Source organism: Fukomys damarensis, unplaced genomic scaffold (assembly GCF_012274545.1).
Source record: "Fukomys damarensis isolate Sample0158 unplaced genomic scaffold, DMR_v1.0_HiC HiC_scaffold_37, whole genome shotgun sequence".
In the NCBI taxonomy this organism is placed as follows: Eukaryota; Metazoa; Chordata; class Mammalia; order Rodentia; family Bathyergidae; genus Fukomys; species Fukomys damarensis.
In genome coordinates this window covers 7,117,027-7,129,454 of record NW_022900949.1, presented here as the reverse complement: position 1 = coordinate 7,129,454, position 12,428 = coordinate 7,117,027, and the positions used below count along the sequence as shown (strand labels likewise).

The 12,428-nt window shown below is 50.6% G+C and overlaps 1 protein-coding gene across 1 annotated transcript in view; it reads left to right on the top strand.

Moving 5' to 3' along the window:
- The first annotated feature begins 6 nt into the window (after positions 1 to 6).
- Positions 7 to 12,428, top strand: part of Vav1 (vav guanine nucleotide exchange factor 1) — a 54,367-nt gene continuing 41,945 nt past the window's right edge. Inside the window, exon 1 of the mRNA XM_010635060.2 lies at positions 7 to 217. Coding sequence (XP_010633362.1) covers positions 14 to 217 — 204 coding nt within the window. The 5' untranslated portion in view covers positions 7 to 13. The remainder of the gene's footprint in view (positions 218 to 12,428) is intronic.

Here is a 12,428-nt window from a genome sequence, read left to right as displayed (position 1 = left end):
GCCGAGGGCGGCCATGGAGCTGTGGCGACAGTGCACCCACTGGCTCATCCAGTGCCGGGTGCTGCCGCCCAGCCACCGCGTGACCTGGGAGGGCGCCCAGGTCTGCGAGCTGGCGCAGGCCCTCCGGGATGGCGTCCTCCTGTGTCAGCTGCTCAACAACCTCCTGCCCCATGCCATCAACCTGCGCGAGGTCAACCTGCGTCCGCAGATGTCCCAGGTGAGACGCCTGCCGCGCGGGCTGCGTGTGGGGGTCACGGGTGCTGGCAGAGGGAAGGACTGAGGCGCTGTACTTGGACATGGGCAGCGGTGAGGCCAGGAGGGGGTGGATGTGCACTGGGCCCCGGACTGGAGCTGGCCCAGGGCGTGGTTCACTGTGGGGTTCACGGGTGCCCCCCCTCACCCCATTAAAGGTCTCTTGGATGGGCTCCGAGTTGGCCTTGGTCTAGGTTGGGAGCAGGCAGACTCGGGGCTAACCCTCCTCACTCCCTAGCTGACTGCGGGACAATCTTGGAAGTTCTGGGGGGCTTTTGCCTACTGTGACCCCAGATTCTGGCTGTGGGGGAAGAGCCTCTGCTCTCTTTCTTACATGGCCTCCTTCTCCTCCTCCTCCTCCTCCTCCTCCTCCTCCGGCCCCGGGCCCCTTCCTTCCCCTTGGCTTCCTGCCTGGCCCTGGGGCTGTGTGGTGCTCTTGGGGGGCTTCGGCTCTGGGCCACTGGGCTCCTGCTCTGCACCCACCCCAGAGGGGACACGGAGGCAGGGCCTGGTCCTCAGCTCCCAGAGCAGGGCCTGGGGTCTGGGAGCTTAGAAGGACCACGTTTGGATGGGGTGGCTGGTAGAGCTGGGCGCAGCCTCCCCAGCCGGCTCAGGAAACATATTCAAATCTCCATTTGAATACTGTTGGGTGGGGGTGGGAATGTGGGGAACCGGCTCGAAGGCACCTTCTTGGCTTCCCTGGGCTGCTGGGAGGGTGGGCACTGGGCAGGGGGTGCCCACCTGCCCTGGGGTGTGAGGAGCTGCAGCTGGATCTCAGAGGCCTGAGGACATGGCCCTGGTCTCTGAGAACATAGGGCTTTATCCTGGGGGTCTGGAGACGTCTCCTTTTCCTGGGGCTTTGGAACTGAGCCCTGGCTTGGAGTCTGAGAACATGGTCTTGTGCTAGGTCTGGGGACACAGCCCTGCCTCAGGAACTAGGGGAGCGGGGCCTGTCCTGAGGTCTGGGCTATAGCATTCTCCTGGAGTCTGGGGACACAGCCCTGCCTCAGGGTCCAGGGGACAGGTGCCTTTCGGCCCTCAGGCCCCCCTTCCAGGATGAAGGCCCCCAGGAGCTGCAGCTGGGTCTCTCTAGGGACAGCAGGCAGTGACAGGCAGGGGCACGGCCTCCTCTTTGGCCTAAGGGCCACGTGCGGTGGGACAAGGGGAAGTAACTTCTCAGACAGAGGCCACTGGGTCTCTGAGGGTGGTTCCCAGGGCAGAGCTGATGGTGGAGGCTCTGTGCTCCTTCTCCGTCCTGAGTGCCAGGGAACTGCCCCTCTCTGGCCCCGCAGGGCTCCTGAGAGGAAGAGGGGGCCCCAGGCTCTCTCCAGCCCTCGAATTTGCCTTCGTTTGCCTGACTTCCTTCGGGCTTCCAGGGCATGAGGAAGTAGCCGTAGCAGCTGATGGGCCCCGGCCCCCCGCAGGGAGCCAAGGTGCCCTTTGATGCTCTAACAGCAGCTGGCAGGAAAGCAGGTACCTGGAGGTGCCTGGGTCTCTGTGTGCACCTTGGTCAAAGTCGCTTTCCTGAAGGGCAGCGAGCATTGTGCTTCATCTGTGCACGCCAGCCGTGGGCTTCATCCTCTGCACAGGCCCTGCTGGGTCTGGCCCTCCAAGTGCTCTCGAACTCCAAGACACAGAAAAAGTTGCTTCAGTCCTCTCTGATCTGGGCTGTGGCCCCTGGGGTGGGGGCAGGACATTATCTCCTGGGGTCAGTCTTTATGGATGAGAGGACCTTTGAGCTGGGTTGTGAGGCATGCATAGGAGTTTTCTCATTGTTTGGCTTCCCATGCCCAGCATACCAGCATACCAGGCGGGGCATGGGTATATCCTGACCCTCCCTGTCCGGGAGCTCTGGTCCTTCCTGAGCCTGCTCATTTTGTCTCTCTTTGAAGCTCCACCTTTTGCCCGGTACATAGGAGCAAGGTGTCTGGGAAGCTAAGAGGTACTCATGATAAACGGGAGAAAGAGGCCACAGGATGTCTGCGTGCCTGTTGGTCAACAGGTGTAACCCAGAGCTGTGCAGGACAGAAAGAAAAAGAAGGGTGCCTCTGTCGGGGGAATAGCATAAACGAGGTGTGCAAGTTGAAACTGGGACACTTTCCTGTTTCTCTCATTTCTTCTTCATCTTTTGCATAGTTGTTTCCAGAGATGATGGGAAGAAATAACATATCCATCCATCACCCACCCATCCATCCGTTCATCCGTCCACCTGTGCACCTGTCCATCCATCCATCCGTCCATCCACCCATCCATCCACCCACCCATCCATCCATCCGTCTACCCATCCACCCATCCACCCAGCCACCCAGCCACCCACCCATCCACCCATCCATCCGTCCATCCGTCCACCCGTCCACCTGTCCATCCGTCCACCCATCCACCTGTCCACCCATCCATCTGTCCATCCATCCACCCACCCATCCACCCAGCCACCCACCCATCCACCCGTCCGCCCACCCAACAACGATCCCACATTCTGGGCCCAGTTTTTGGTGCAGGGATCAGTGGGAATCACGTACACACCAGACCCTGTCGCTGAGGAGCGTTTTTTTCTACCCAAGGAACTCCACGGTGAGCAAATAAGGACGTGTATAAGTGTTCTGCAGGTGGAGGGTGTTCTGCAGAAAATAAAGCAGGAAAAGAGGCTGACAAGTGTGGGAGTGGCATCTGTGAATAGGGAGCCCAGGACGCTTCCCTGATCAGGTGCCTTTGGAGCAGGAGCCTGGATAAAGAGGAGGAACGAGCCAGGTGGATCTGGGGAGCTGGGTCCCAGGCAGGTGGATCTGGCACAAGGGCCCGGAGGCGGGAGTGGGCCACTGTCTGTGTGCTCAGAGCAGCGGCTGACCTGGCCAGTGAGGACAGCGGGGTAGGTCAGATGATATCACAAATCCCCCACATTCCTCTCTTGGAGCGTGAGACCCTCCAGAGAGGGGTGGGACGGGACTTGAAGGCCCAGGGTGTGGGGAGGAAGCAAGGGATTATGGGAAGGAGGGTGTGGGGCTCATCACAGGCGGGGTGGAGGCAGGCCCTGGAGCCTAGCAGCTGCTGGGGTCCCTGGCCTTCTGCCCGCTGTGACGGTGCTCATCTGTAGGTCTAGCTACATGAGGGACGGAGGTGGGTGGGTTACTTGAGCCCAAGGAGTTCAAGGCCAGTCTGGGTAACAGAGATCTTATCTCAAAAAAAAAAAAAAAATCTGCGTAGCTCAGTGGTGAGCACCTGCCCAGCATGCGTGAGGCCCTGCGTTCCGTCCTTACCACACTGCCCTCCAGAGTGTTCCTCGGTGAAGGCAGAGGGCTGGGTGGGACGCTCAGAATGAGACCTTGGTGGGCCGGGGGCGCTTCAGGGTGGAGGCTTGGAGGATCCAGACCTCCAGGTTCAAATCCCAGCACCACCACCTCCTGGCTTTCTTCCGTGGAGCCTCAGTTTCCCCGTCCGTGACAAGTGGGTACAAACAGGGCAAGGCTGTGATATTTCAGTACTGCTTAGCGCAGCACCTGGCACCTGCTGGAGGCTGGCTGAAGGCTTGGGGCTTTAGGGAGGCCGTGGTGTGGTGAGAAGGTGTTCAGCGCACGCCGTGGGTGGCCGTGTGACCTGGGGCGCTTGTTCTCAACGGGAGGGTTGCGTTTCCCGCTCCCCACAATTCTGTCAAAGTTTGGAGACTTTGTTCCCAGCTCCTCAAATTCTTTTTATTTGCATTTTCTAGTTGATGGTTCTGATCCTTAATTATGGGGTACAGGTATAATCCCATACACGTATGCAATATGCAATGGTCGGGTTGGGGATAAGTAGCATTTCCATTTTCCGGCCATGACCGTGTTAGTGACTTTTCTCTTGTCGCTGAGACAAGATACCTGACGCCCAAAGTTAAAGGAGGAAAGGTTTATGTGGCTCCAAGTTTGCAGAGGTTTCAGTCCATAGTCTGCTGGCTCCAGGGCAGGGTGGTGCGGCAGAGGAGCGACTGGGCAGCAGGTGGTAAAGGGTTGGACCACAGCTCTTTCCGTCCCTCACATCTTATCGAGGCTACTCAGGGCGGTAGCAACCAAACCCTTAATCTGAGCGCGCTTAGCATTGAATCAGCCCCAGGTCACACACTAGATTCAGCCACCTCTGAAAAAGCCCCGCCTGTGACTGCACAAGGCTTTGGGGGGACAGCTAGACACAGACAGAACAGTGACTTTGCCTTTGGAGCCTTCGAACTCCACTCTTCCAAAACATAAAACAGGACTTTATATACACGAAAGTCCTCCACTGTGCTGCAGGCCCCAGGACTTAATCCTCCTCCTGCCCTTTTTTCCCCATGGTACTGGGGAGTGAGCCCAGGCAGGGCCTATGCACTGAGCATCCTCAGCCTCTTTTATTTTACTTTAATTTTTATATTCAGACAGGATCCCGCTATGCTGCTAAGGTGCCCATGCTGGGCTGAGATCCTCCTGCCTCAGCCTCCCAGAGTGCTAGGATGACAGGTGTGCACCGCTATGCCTGGCTGAGATCAATTCTTTCCGTTCCCACAAATGAATGTGAGTGTGTGGGATTTCTTGGAGACATTTTGGGTTTTTACAACTCAGAAAGTCTCCGGGCGCGGACTGGACAAAGCCAGGGATGAGGAGGGCTCCTTGAAGAGAGTGTGACCCAGCCCCAACGGCCAGCACCGCCAGCTGCCTTTTCTGTGGTTTCAGTTACGTTCAGTCTGCGGCAGTCCAAATATATTAAATGGAAAACTCCAGAAAATAGTCAATAGCAGTTTTATTTTTATTTTTTGGTACCAGGGATCGAACTCGGGTCCTTGCGCTTGCAAAGCAGGCGGCGGAACCACTGAGCTAAATCCCCGGCCCAATAACAGTTTTAAATAGCCTTAGGACAGTCTGTCACTGTGATTATTCTATTTTAACATCAAACACTGACATCTCTTGCTGTGCCTAACTTAATGGTAGGGATGTATATATAGGAAAGTGTATGTAAGGTTTGGTACTGTCTTAGTTACTTTTCGCGTTGCTGGGACAAACACCCGACACGCACAACTAAAGGAGCAGAGGATGATTTTGGTGCACGTTGCAAAAATTTCAGTCCATGTTCAGCAGGCTAAAACCCTGAAACAGCCTTGTGAGGGTCATGGTTGAGGGGAACACGGTTCAGCACCTGGCATCCAGGCAGCAGAAAGGAAGGGAGGAGCTAGGGGTGGGGTAGGCGCCCTTCCAGGCCACGCCCACGGCGGCCCCGCTCTCTGACAGGCCACGCCCCCGTGACCTCCCTTTAACAGGCCACACCCAGAGACCCGCCTCTGACAGGCCCAGCCTCCCCACAGCAGTCACCTTTGTCGCCCCCAGAGCTCAATCACCTACCGAAAGCCCCACTTACAAATCAGTGAGGACTTTGGCGGACGCTGTTGATCTAACCTCTGACGGGTACTTTCCACAGATTCCGGCAGCTAGCGTTCAGAGAGTCCAACAGAATCTTTAAAACACTCAACTGTTTGACTAAATAATACATTTGTGCCAGGCGTGGGGGCGCACGCCTGTACTCCCAGCACTCGGGAGGCTGAGGCAGGAGGATCGCTGTGATTTCGAGACCAGCCTGGGCTACAAAGTAAATTCCAGTTCAGTCTCAACTACACAGTGAGACCCTGTCTCAAAAAACAAACAACAATAACAACAACAACAACAAATTGTATGATTCAAGCTGGCTGCCATGGCTTGCTCCTACAATCCCAGGATTCTGGGAGGCTGGGGCAGGAGGATCATAAATTAGAGCCCAGCCTGGGCAACTTAATGAGATCCTGTCTCAAAACAAAAAATAAAAAAGGTCTGGGATGAGCTCAGTGCATAGGCTCTGGATTTCATTTTCAGGGCAGCTTCCCCGCTGCCTCACACAAAAATTTTTTTATATGATTCAAATGTTACAACAACTAAAATGATGAGCATGGGAAAAATATAACTTCTGTTCCTGTGCCTCAACTACCCTACCGTTGGTAGCTACCCTTTTTTAGTTTTCTTTGTATTGAGTATCCTTCCCAAGTTTCCTTTTGCAAACATGGCAAGTAGAAATGTCGCTTCTTATTTACATAGGTGCGTCCTACAATGATGTTTTGCTCAACGATGATCTGTATATACATCGAGGCCCCTTACGATTATAGTGGACCTGAAAAGTTCCCGTTGCCTAGTAACATCGTACCTGTTGTAACATTGTAGCGTGACACATTACTCATGCTTGTGGTAATTCTGGGGGAAACCAACTGACTCTGCTTCCCGTAGCTGAGTGGGAGAGCCCTTCCTTAGCAAGTGCAAGGGTCCTGGGTTGACCCCTAGCACTGCGAATACGATAAAGATGCATTTCACTTTAACGTGGCTAGTGAGGCCTAATTACTGTGGCCCTACGCTTACATAAAATTCACAACACGTACACTTTGGTACAGTACGGAAATGACTAGGGTTACTGGTTTCTATATTTGCTATACTGTACTTGTAACAGATATTTTATTTTATTTTTGCGGTACTGGGGATTGAACCCAGGACCTTCGAACTCAGCCGCATCCCCGACCCATTTCTTTTTAATGTTTTAAATTTTGAAATAGGGCAGGACACCCCCAACCAGCGATCTCTCCTTTTCTGGCCAGGTTTCACCTCCTAACGGCACCTTTAGCCGTGAACGCCATGATCCAATCTCCTGCTACACACGTGAGACTTTTCAGGGACATTTTAGATCTAACCCATAGCAGGGGCGATGCTCAGAATGTGTCCCCATCTTTAAGGGACGCGTGACTGTGAGCCACTCTTGGTTTACAGGAAAGACGTCGCACGCTCTCTATTGCTCTATGTGTGCTTTCCTCCTTCCCTTATTATCTCGAGACTTTTCCAAGTCAATAAACGAATTGTCCTCACTCTTTAAGGGGGGGGGCTGCAGATATCAAGTTTATTTAAACAAGCATTGTATTTTGCTTACTAGGTACCAGACATTGTTCAAGAGTTTGAGGCCGAATCTGGACCTCACTGTCGTCTTGCAAATAAAGTTTTATTGGCACACAGACGTGCTCGTTCGTGTATGCGTTTCAGACAGCCGGCTTCAGATCAGGGAACTGAAGATACGCACTATCTGGACCCCTGCAGAAAAGAAATTTTACTTGGTCTAAATGCGTTCTATGTATTAACTTGCTCAGCACCATAACAATCAGAAGGTAGACGGGATCATTATTCGCATTTTTCACGGAGGGAAAACTAGGTCACAGAGGAAGCCGAGTAAAGGGATGTAGGCCAGGTGGGGGAACTTGAATTGGCAGAGTCAGGATCCGAATCTAGGCAGCCTGGTCCAGAATCCTCCTTGCTTCGTGGTAGCTCTGCTCCCTATCCACTATGTGGCTCAAACGTCATTGATCTGATTGTCTCCCCCTAACCGCACCTTGGTGGACACCTGGATCACGCCAGGCTTTTGTGACAAGTTTACTGCAGTCGATGAGGAACTCACTATGCAGCCCAGGCCGCCTCAAACTCACAGAGAATCCTCCTGCCTCAGCCTCCTGAGTGCTGGGATGACAGGAGTGCACCACCACGCCCGGCTAGTTGACGATTTTTAAAATTAAGTTTATTGGTGCATGTTTGGCACACAATATGATGATATTCATCACTGGGGATTTGTACCTGTACATGATATATCTTGGTTATTTTTTCCCCATTCCCCTGCCCTCCCTTCAACCCCTGCACCCCTCCCTATTTACAAAGACTTTTGTTTCCACTTTTTTCTTTTCTCATATTTATTCCTTTCCCTAACCCCTCCCACTTCCCCTTACCCTTTGGATTTTTTCTTCCTCTTTGGTGTGAGAAACTGAAAGTGTAAATAAGGATCAACCTGTATAACAGAGAATGATTTTTTTTCCTGTGGTACTAGGGATGAAACCCAGGGCCTGTGTTCTAAGCTGCATAACCCCCAACTTTTTAAATTTTTTAAAAATTTGAGACAAAATCTTGCTAAGTCACTGAATTTCCGAGGCTGGGTTTGAACTTGAAATTCTCCTGCCTCAGCCTCCCAGAGTGTGCCACATGCCTGTCTATTATCTGAGATCTTAAGTGTTTTCGACACACACGCGTGCACACACACACGCACAGGGTAACTATGAGTTGATGAATGTGCTTTTAATAATCATATCACAGTCTATCCATATATCAAGTCATCATGCTATACATCTCAAATATATTTGTGTATCATTCCTCAATAAAACTGGGGAAAATCCTAGAATTTTGCTGCAAGTTATTTTATAATGACATCTAAAATTAACAGTCTTACCCATGGGTCCTTTTTCAGCCCTTTGACCACATGATCTTGAGCACGTGAATTAGCCTCTGTGTGTCCCAGTCTCCATGCCTGGAAAATAGGGATTAAAAACCCCTTTATCCCTGAGAGATTAAATGAGTGGCCCTACAGAAATTAGACAGGTACCCGGCTGCATTGAGTTGTTATTGCTAGCACCACATTTGCTAATATTGTACACAGGAGCAAGTGTATCCTTGAGGGGGATCCTCAGAGTATGTTAGTCTTTCTTTTTCCTGGGGCTGGGGATGAAGCCAGGGCCCTGTGAATGCCAGCCCAGCCTCCGGTTTTGTAGGACATTGCCAAACTGTCCTCTGTATGAGGATGTTCTCCCCTCTTTTTTTTTTTTTTTTTTTTTTTTTTTTTTTTTTTTTGGCTTTTTGAGACAGGGTCTCACTATGTAGTTGAGACTGACCTGGAACTCACTATGTAGCCCAGGCTGGTCTCGAACTCACAGGGATCCTCCTGCCTCAGCCTCCCAACTGCTGGGATTACAGGCGTGACTTTTATCTCAGAGTTGGGTGAGGGTAAAACTTGGGCAAGTCCAATTCCTAGCTCGTGACTGATAGCTAGTGTGGTTTGTCAGTAGGTGGTTGTAATAAGTCAGGCTATGTACCGTCAGCTGCTGTAACAAGTTGCTTCACTTTGGTGGTGAAAGGTTTACTTCCGGCTCTATCACAATTCAGTTTGGGTCACCTGGTGGTAGTCCTGCTTTTCAGGTCTCTCCAGGGCTCAGGCTTCTCTTTCCTGTGGGCCATAGAACCTCAGAGCCATTCCTTACTGGCTTCAGAAATTCTGGTCTGGAGAAGGCTGGCTTGGAGCAAATTCAGTGGGTTGAACAATGCTTCAAGGCCATGGGAAAGACTTCACACCTCAGTGTGTCTGCTAGGACTGGTAGGGATGGCAGCCCAGGAGGGTCAACATTCAACAATGTGGCTTTCTTTTCATTCCATTCTACCTGTCCACTGACCAGTGGCACCCCAGTGCCCTTGTGAAAACAGACAAAATCCTTATTGTGGCCTATAAAGCCCTATGGATTTGGGCTCTGCTCATTGCTCAGCTGTTGGCTCCTCCTAATCTCCCCTTTCCTAACTCTACAGTAGCTACATTTGGCCTCTCCCTTGTTAGAAACCACCAGGCACATTTCAGCCACAGGGCCTTTGCACATGCTATTCTTTCTTCCAAAAGCTCTCTTCCTCCATTTATACTCTGATGTTTTCTTATCTCTCTCAGGTTTCTTATTAGCTCTTCCATGATTTCCATGTACACCTTCCTGCCGAAGCCCTTCCCAATTCCTTCCTTGCTGTTTTTCTCCACAGTACTTCCTGTCCTCTGACCCATCATACAATTTAAAAATTTTAAATTAAAATTTTTTTCCACCTTTGCTTTTTAAAAATTGTAAGATGGGGATAATGACAGTGAGGATATTAGTGCTGCTACTGTGAATGGCAATACCACCCACCTCATAGACATTTCTTTGTACTGGGCTGTGAGCTTGGTGATGGAGAGTTTCCTGAGGAGCGATAATACAGGGCTTCATCCTGCTCGTGGGAACAGAGTAGGAAATAAGCAGTGACAGCACAGTATACCATGTTCAGCGATGGGATGTTTAGCTGAAAATTTGTTAGGTTTGAGGAAAATCCATCTGAAGAAGTTTCAGTCTAGAGTCTTGGATCTTGTGAGAAAAAAGCCAACTGAAACTGGCTTCATTAAAAAATAATCCTGCTTATCTCCCATAACTGAAACATTCAGGAGAAACGCCTTCAGGTCTGGATGCACCCTGGTGCTCATACCGCAGACTTCCTTGTCGCGGCTGCTTGTCTCTCAGCTCTGGTTTCTGTTGGGTATTCTTCTCCGTTCTCAGGCATCCTTTTGTCTCACAGAGGCAGATGAGGGTGCCCAGATATGCCACATTTCTTTCACTAAAATTGAAGAGTTCCGTAGGAAACAGGAGGGTCAATTTTGTAGTCACTCGAGACAAAACCCTATGTAGGATTATCTTTTATTGAACGTTATTTTATTTTATTTTTTTTGTAGTTGTGGGGATCAAACCCAGGGCCTCGGGTTTGCTAGGTAACCCTTCTACCACTGAGCTAAACCCCAACTCCCAATATTTTCTTCAGGGGGTGGGGGGAGAGTCCTATGTCCATTCCAGAACCAATGCTGTGACCAGGAGAATATCATGCTCTGATTGGCTAGGTAGGGTCATATGAGCATTCTGGACCCAATTGCTGCAACTAGAAGAATGATATTTGATTGGACAGAGCAGTGTCACATGCCCAGTCCTGAACCAATTGCTACTTTGAGAAGAATACTATGATTTGATGGGCCAGGCTGGGGTCACCCGCTCATCTCTTGAGTGGGGGACGGCATCTCCTGTAGGCGGAGAGTGAGGGAGACTTGGTTCCACAAGGGAAACTGAGGGAAAGTGACTGAAAGGGGAGGGAATAATATATCAAAAAGTAATCAGTTGCCTATGGCCAAGATCAAATAGAGTTAGACTGAATAGACTACTTATTTGTTTACTTAAACTACAGGAAGAAACATATTACTGTGTCATTCTGTTGTGTGAATGTAGATATAGGTATAGATATAGGTATAGTTATTTTTCCTTTAGGATGCTTTATTGTAAGTTATAACACTTGGCTAGTTTTGTTTGTATATGTCTCAAATGTCTTCTTATAAGATCTAAATGACAGGTAACTTGTGTACAACTACTGTTTGATACGTTGCCATGCTTGGGTTTTTTGTTTTGTTTTTGTTTTGAGACAGGGTCTCACTGTGTAGTCCAGGCTGGCCTCAAACTCGAAGCAATCCTCCTGCCTCAGCCTCCCAAGTGCTGGGATTATCATTTTTTTGGGTGATATTTTTCTTAGCACATAAAAGGAAAAGCAACTGGGTTGTTATTTCAAATTAATTCATTTTGGGGAAAATTAGAGCTAAGGAAACCAGGCTGCAGGAGGGCTCTCCCATGTTCATTGTATTTATCAAATATGTTTTTGCTGTGTATGGCTGTATATTTCAGATGAATACAAAACAAAATACAAGCATCTATGCTCTTCCCTAGGTACTAGAAACTCGCTCTGCATAATCTAATTGATGGTTAATTTTGCGTTTCCTTTTCTCACCTTGTTGCATAAAATCTTTTTGGGTCTCACTATGTAGTTGAGACTGACCTGGAACTCACTATGTAGTCCAGGCTGGTCTCGAACTCACAGTGATCCTCCTGCCTCAGCCTCCCGAGTGCTGGGATTACAAGCGTGCGCCACCACGCCCCAGCTATAAAATCTTTTGAATACAACCTTAGTCTTCACGGTAATAAGACATTTTGGTGACTTTAAGAAGTAATCAGGGGCGGGGGAGGGGTTAGCTCAGTGATGCCGTCGCCTGCCTCGCCAGTGCAAGGTCTCAACAAACAAACAAAACAAAGCAAGGTAATCAGTGTTTATGTTAGCACAAAGTACTAGATGTTGGCCAGAGTTCCTCAAACCCAGTCTTTTTGGCATTTGAGACCAGATCGTTCTTTGTCCTGGGAGGTGCTCCGCGTATCGTGGACGTTTAACATCGGCGTTGGCCTCTCCAAGCAGAAACACCTTTTTCCCTGCTCAGAATTGTGACCGAGAAATGTTTCCAGACATCTTCCAAGTGCTCCGCGGGGGACGGAATCGCCCTGGGTCAGGACCACCGTTTCGGAGGGAGTGAGCTTTCTGTCTCGAGAAAGACCCAAAGAATGCTGACCGGGTGCTGGTCCGCGGGTGGTGAAGCTTCGTGGGGTTAAAGTAGCCACTGGTTCTCTTCCCAGAGACAGGAGCCGCGCAGAGAGCGAGCGCTGTGGGATCGGAGCGTAAGAGCCCCGGCCCGCGCTGCCCGGAGAGGACGGG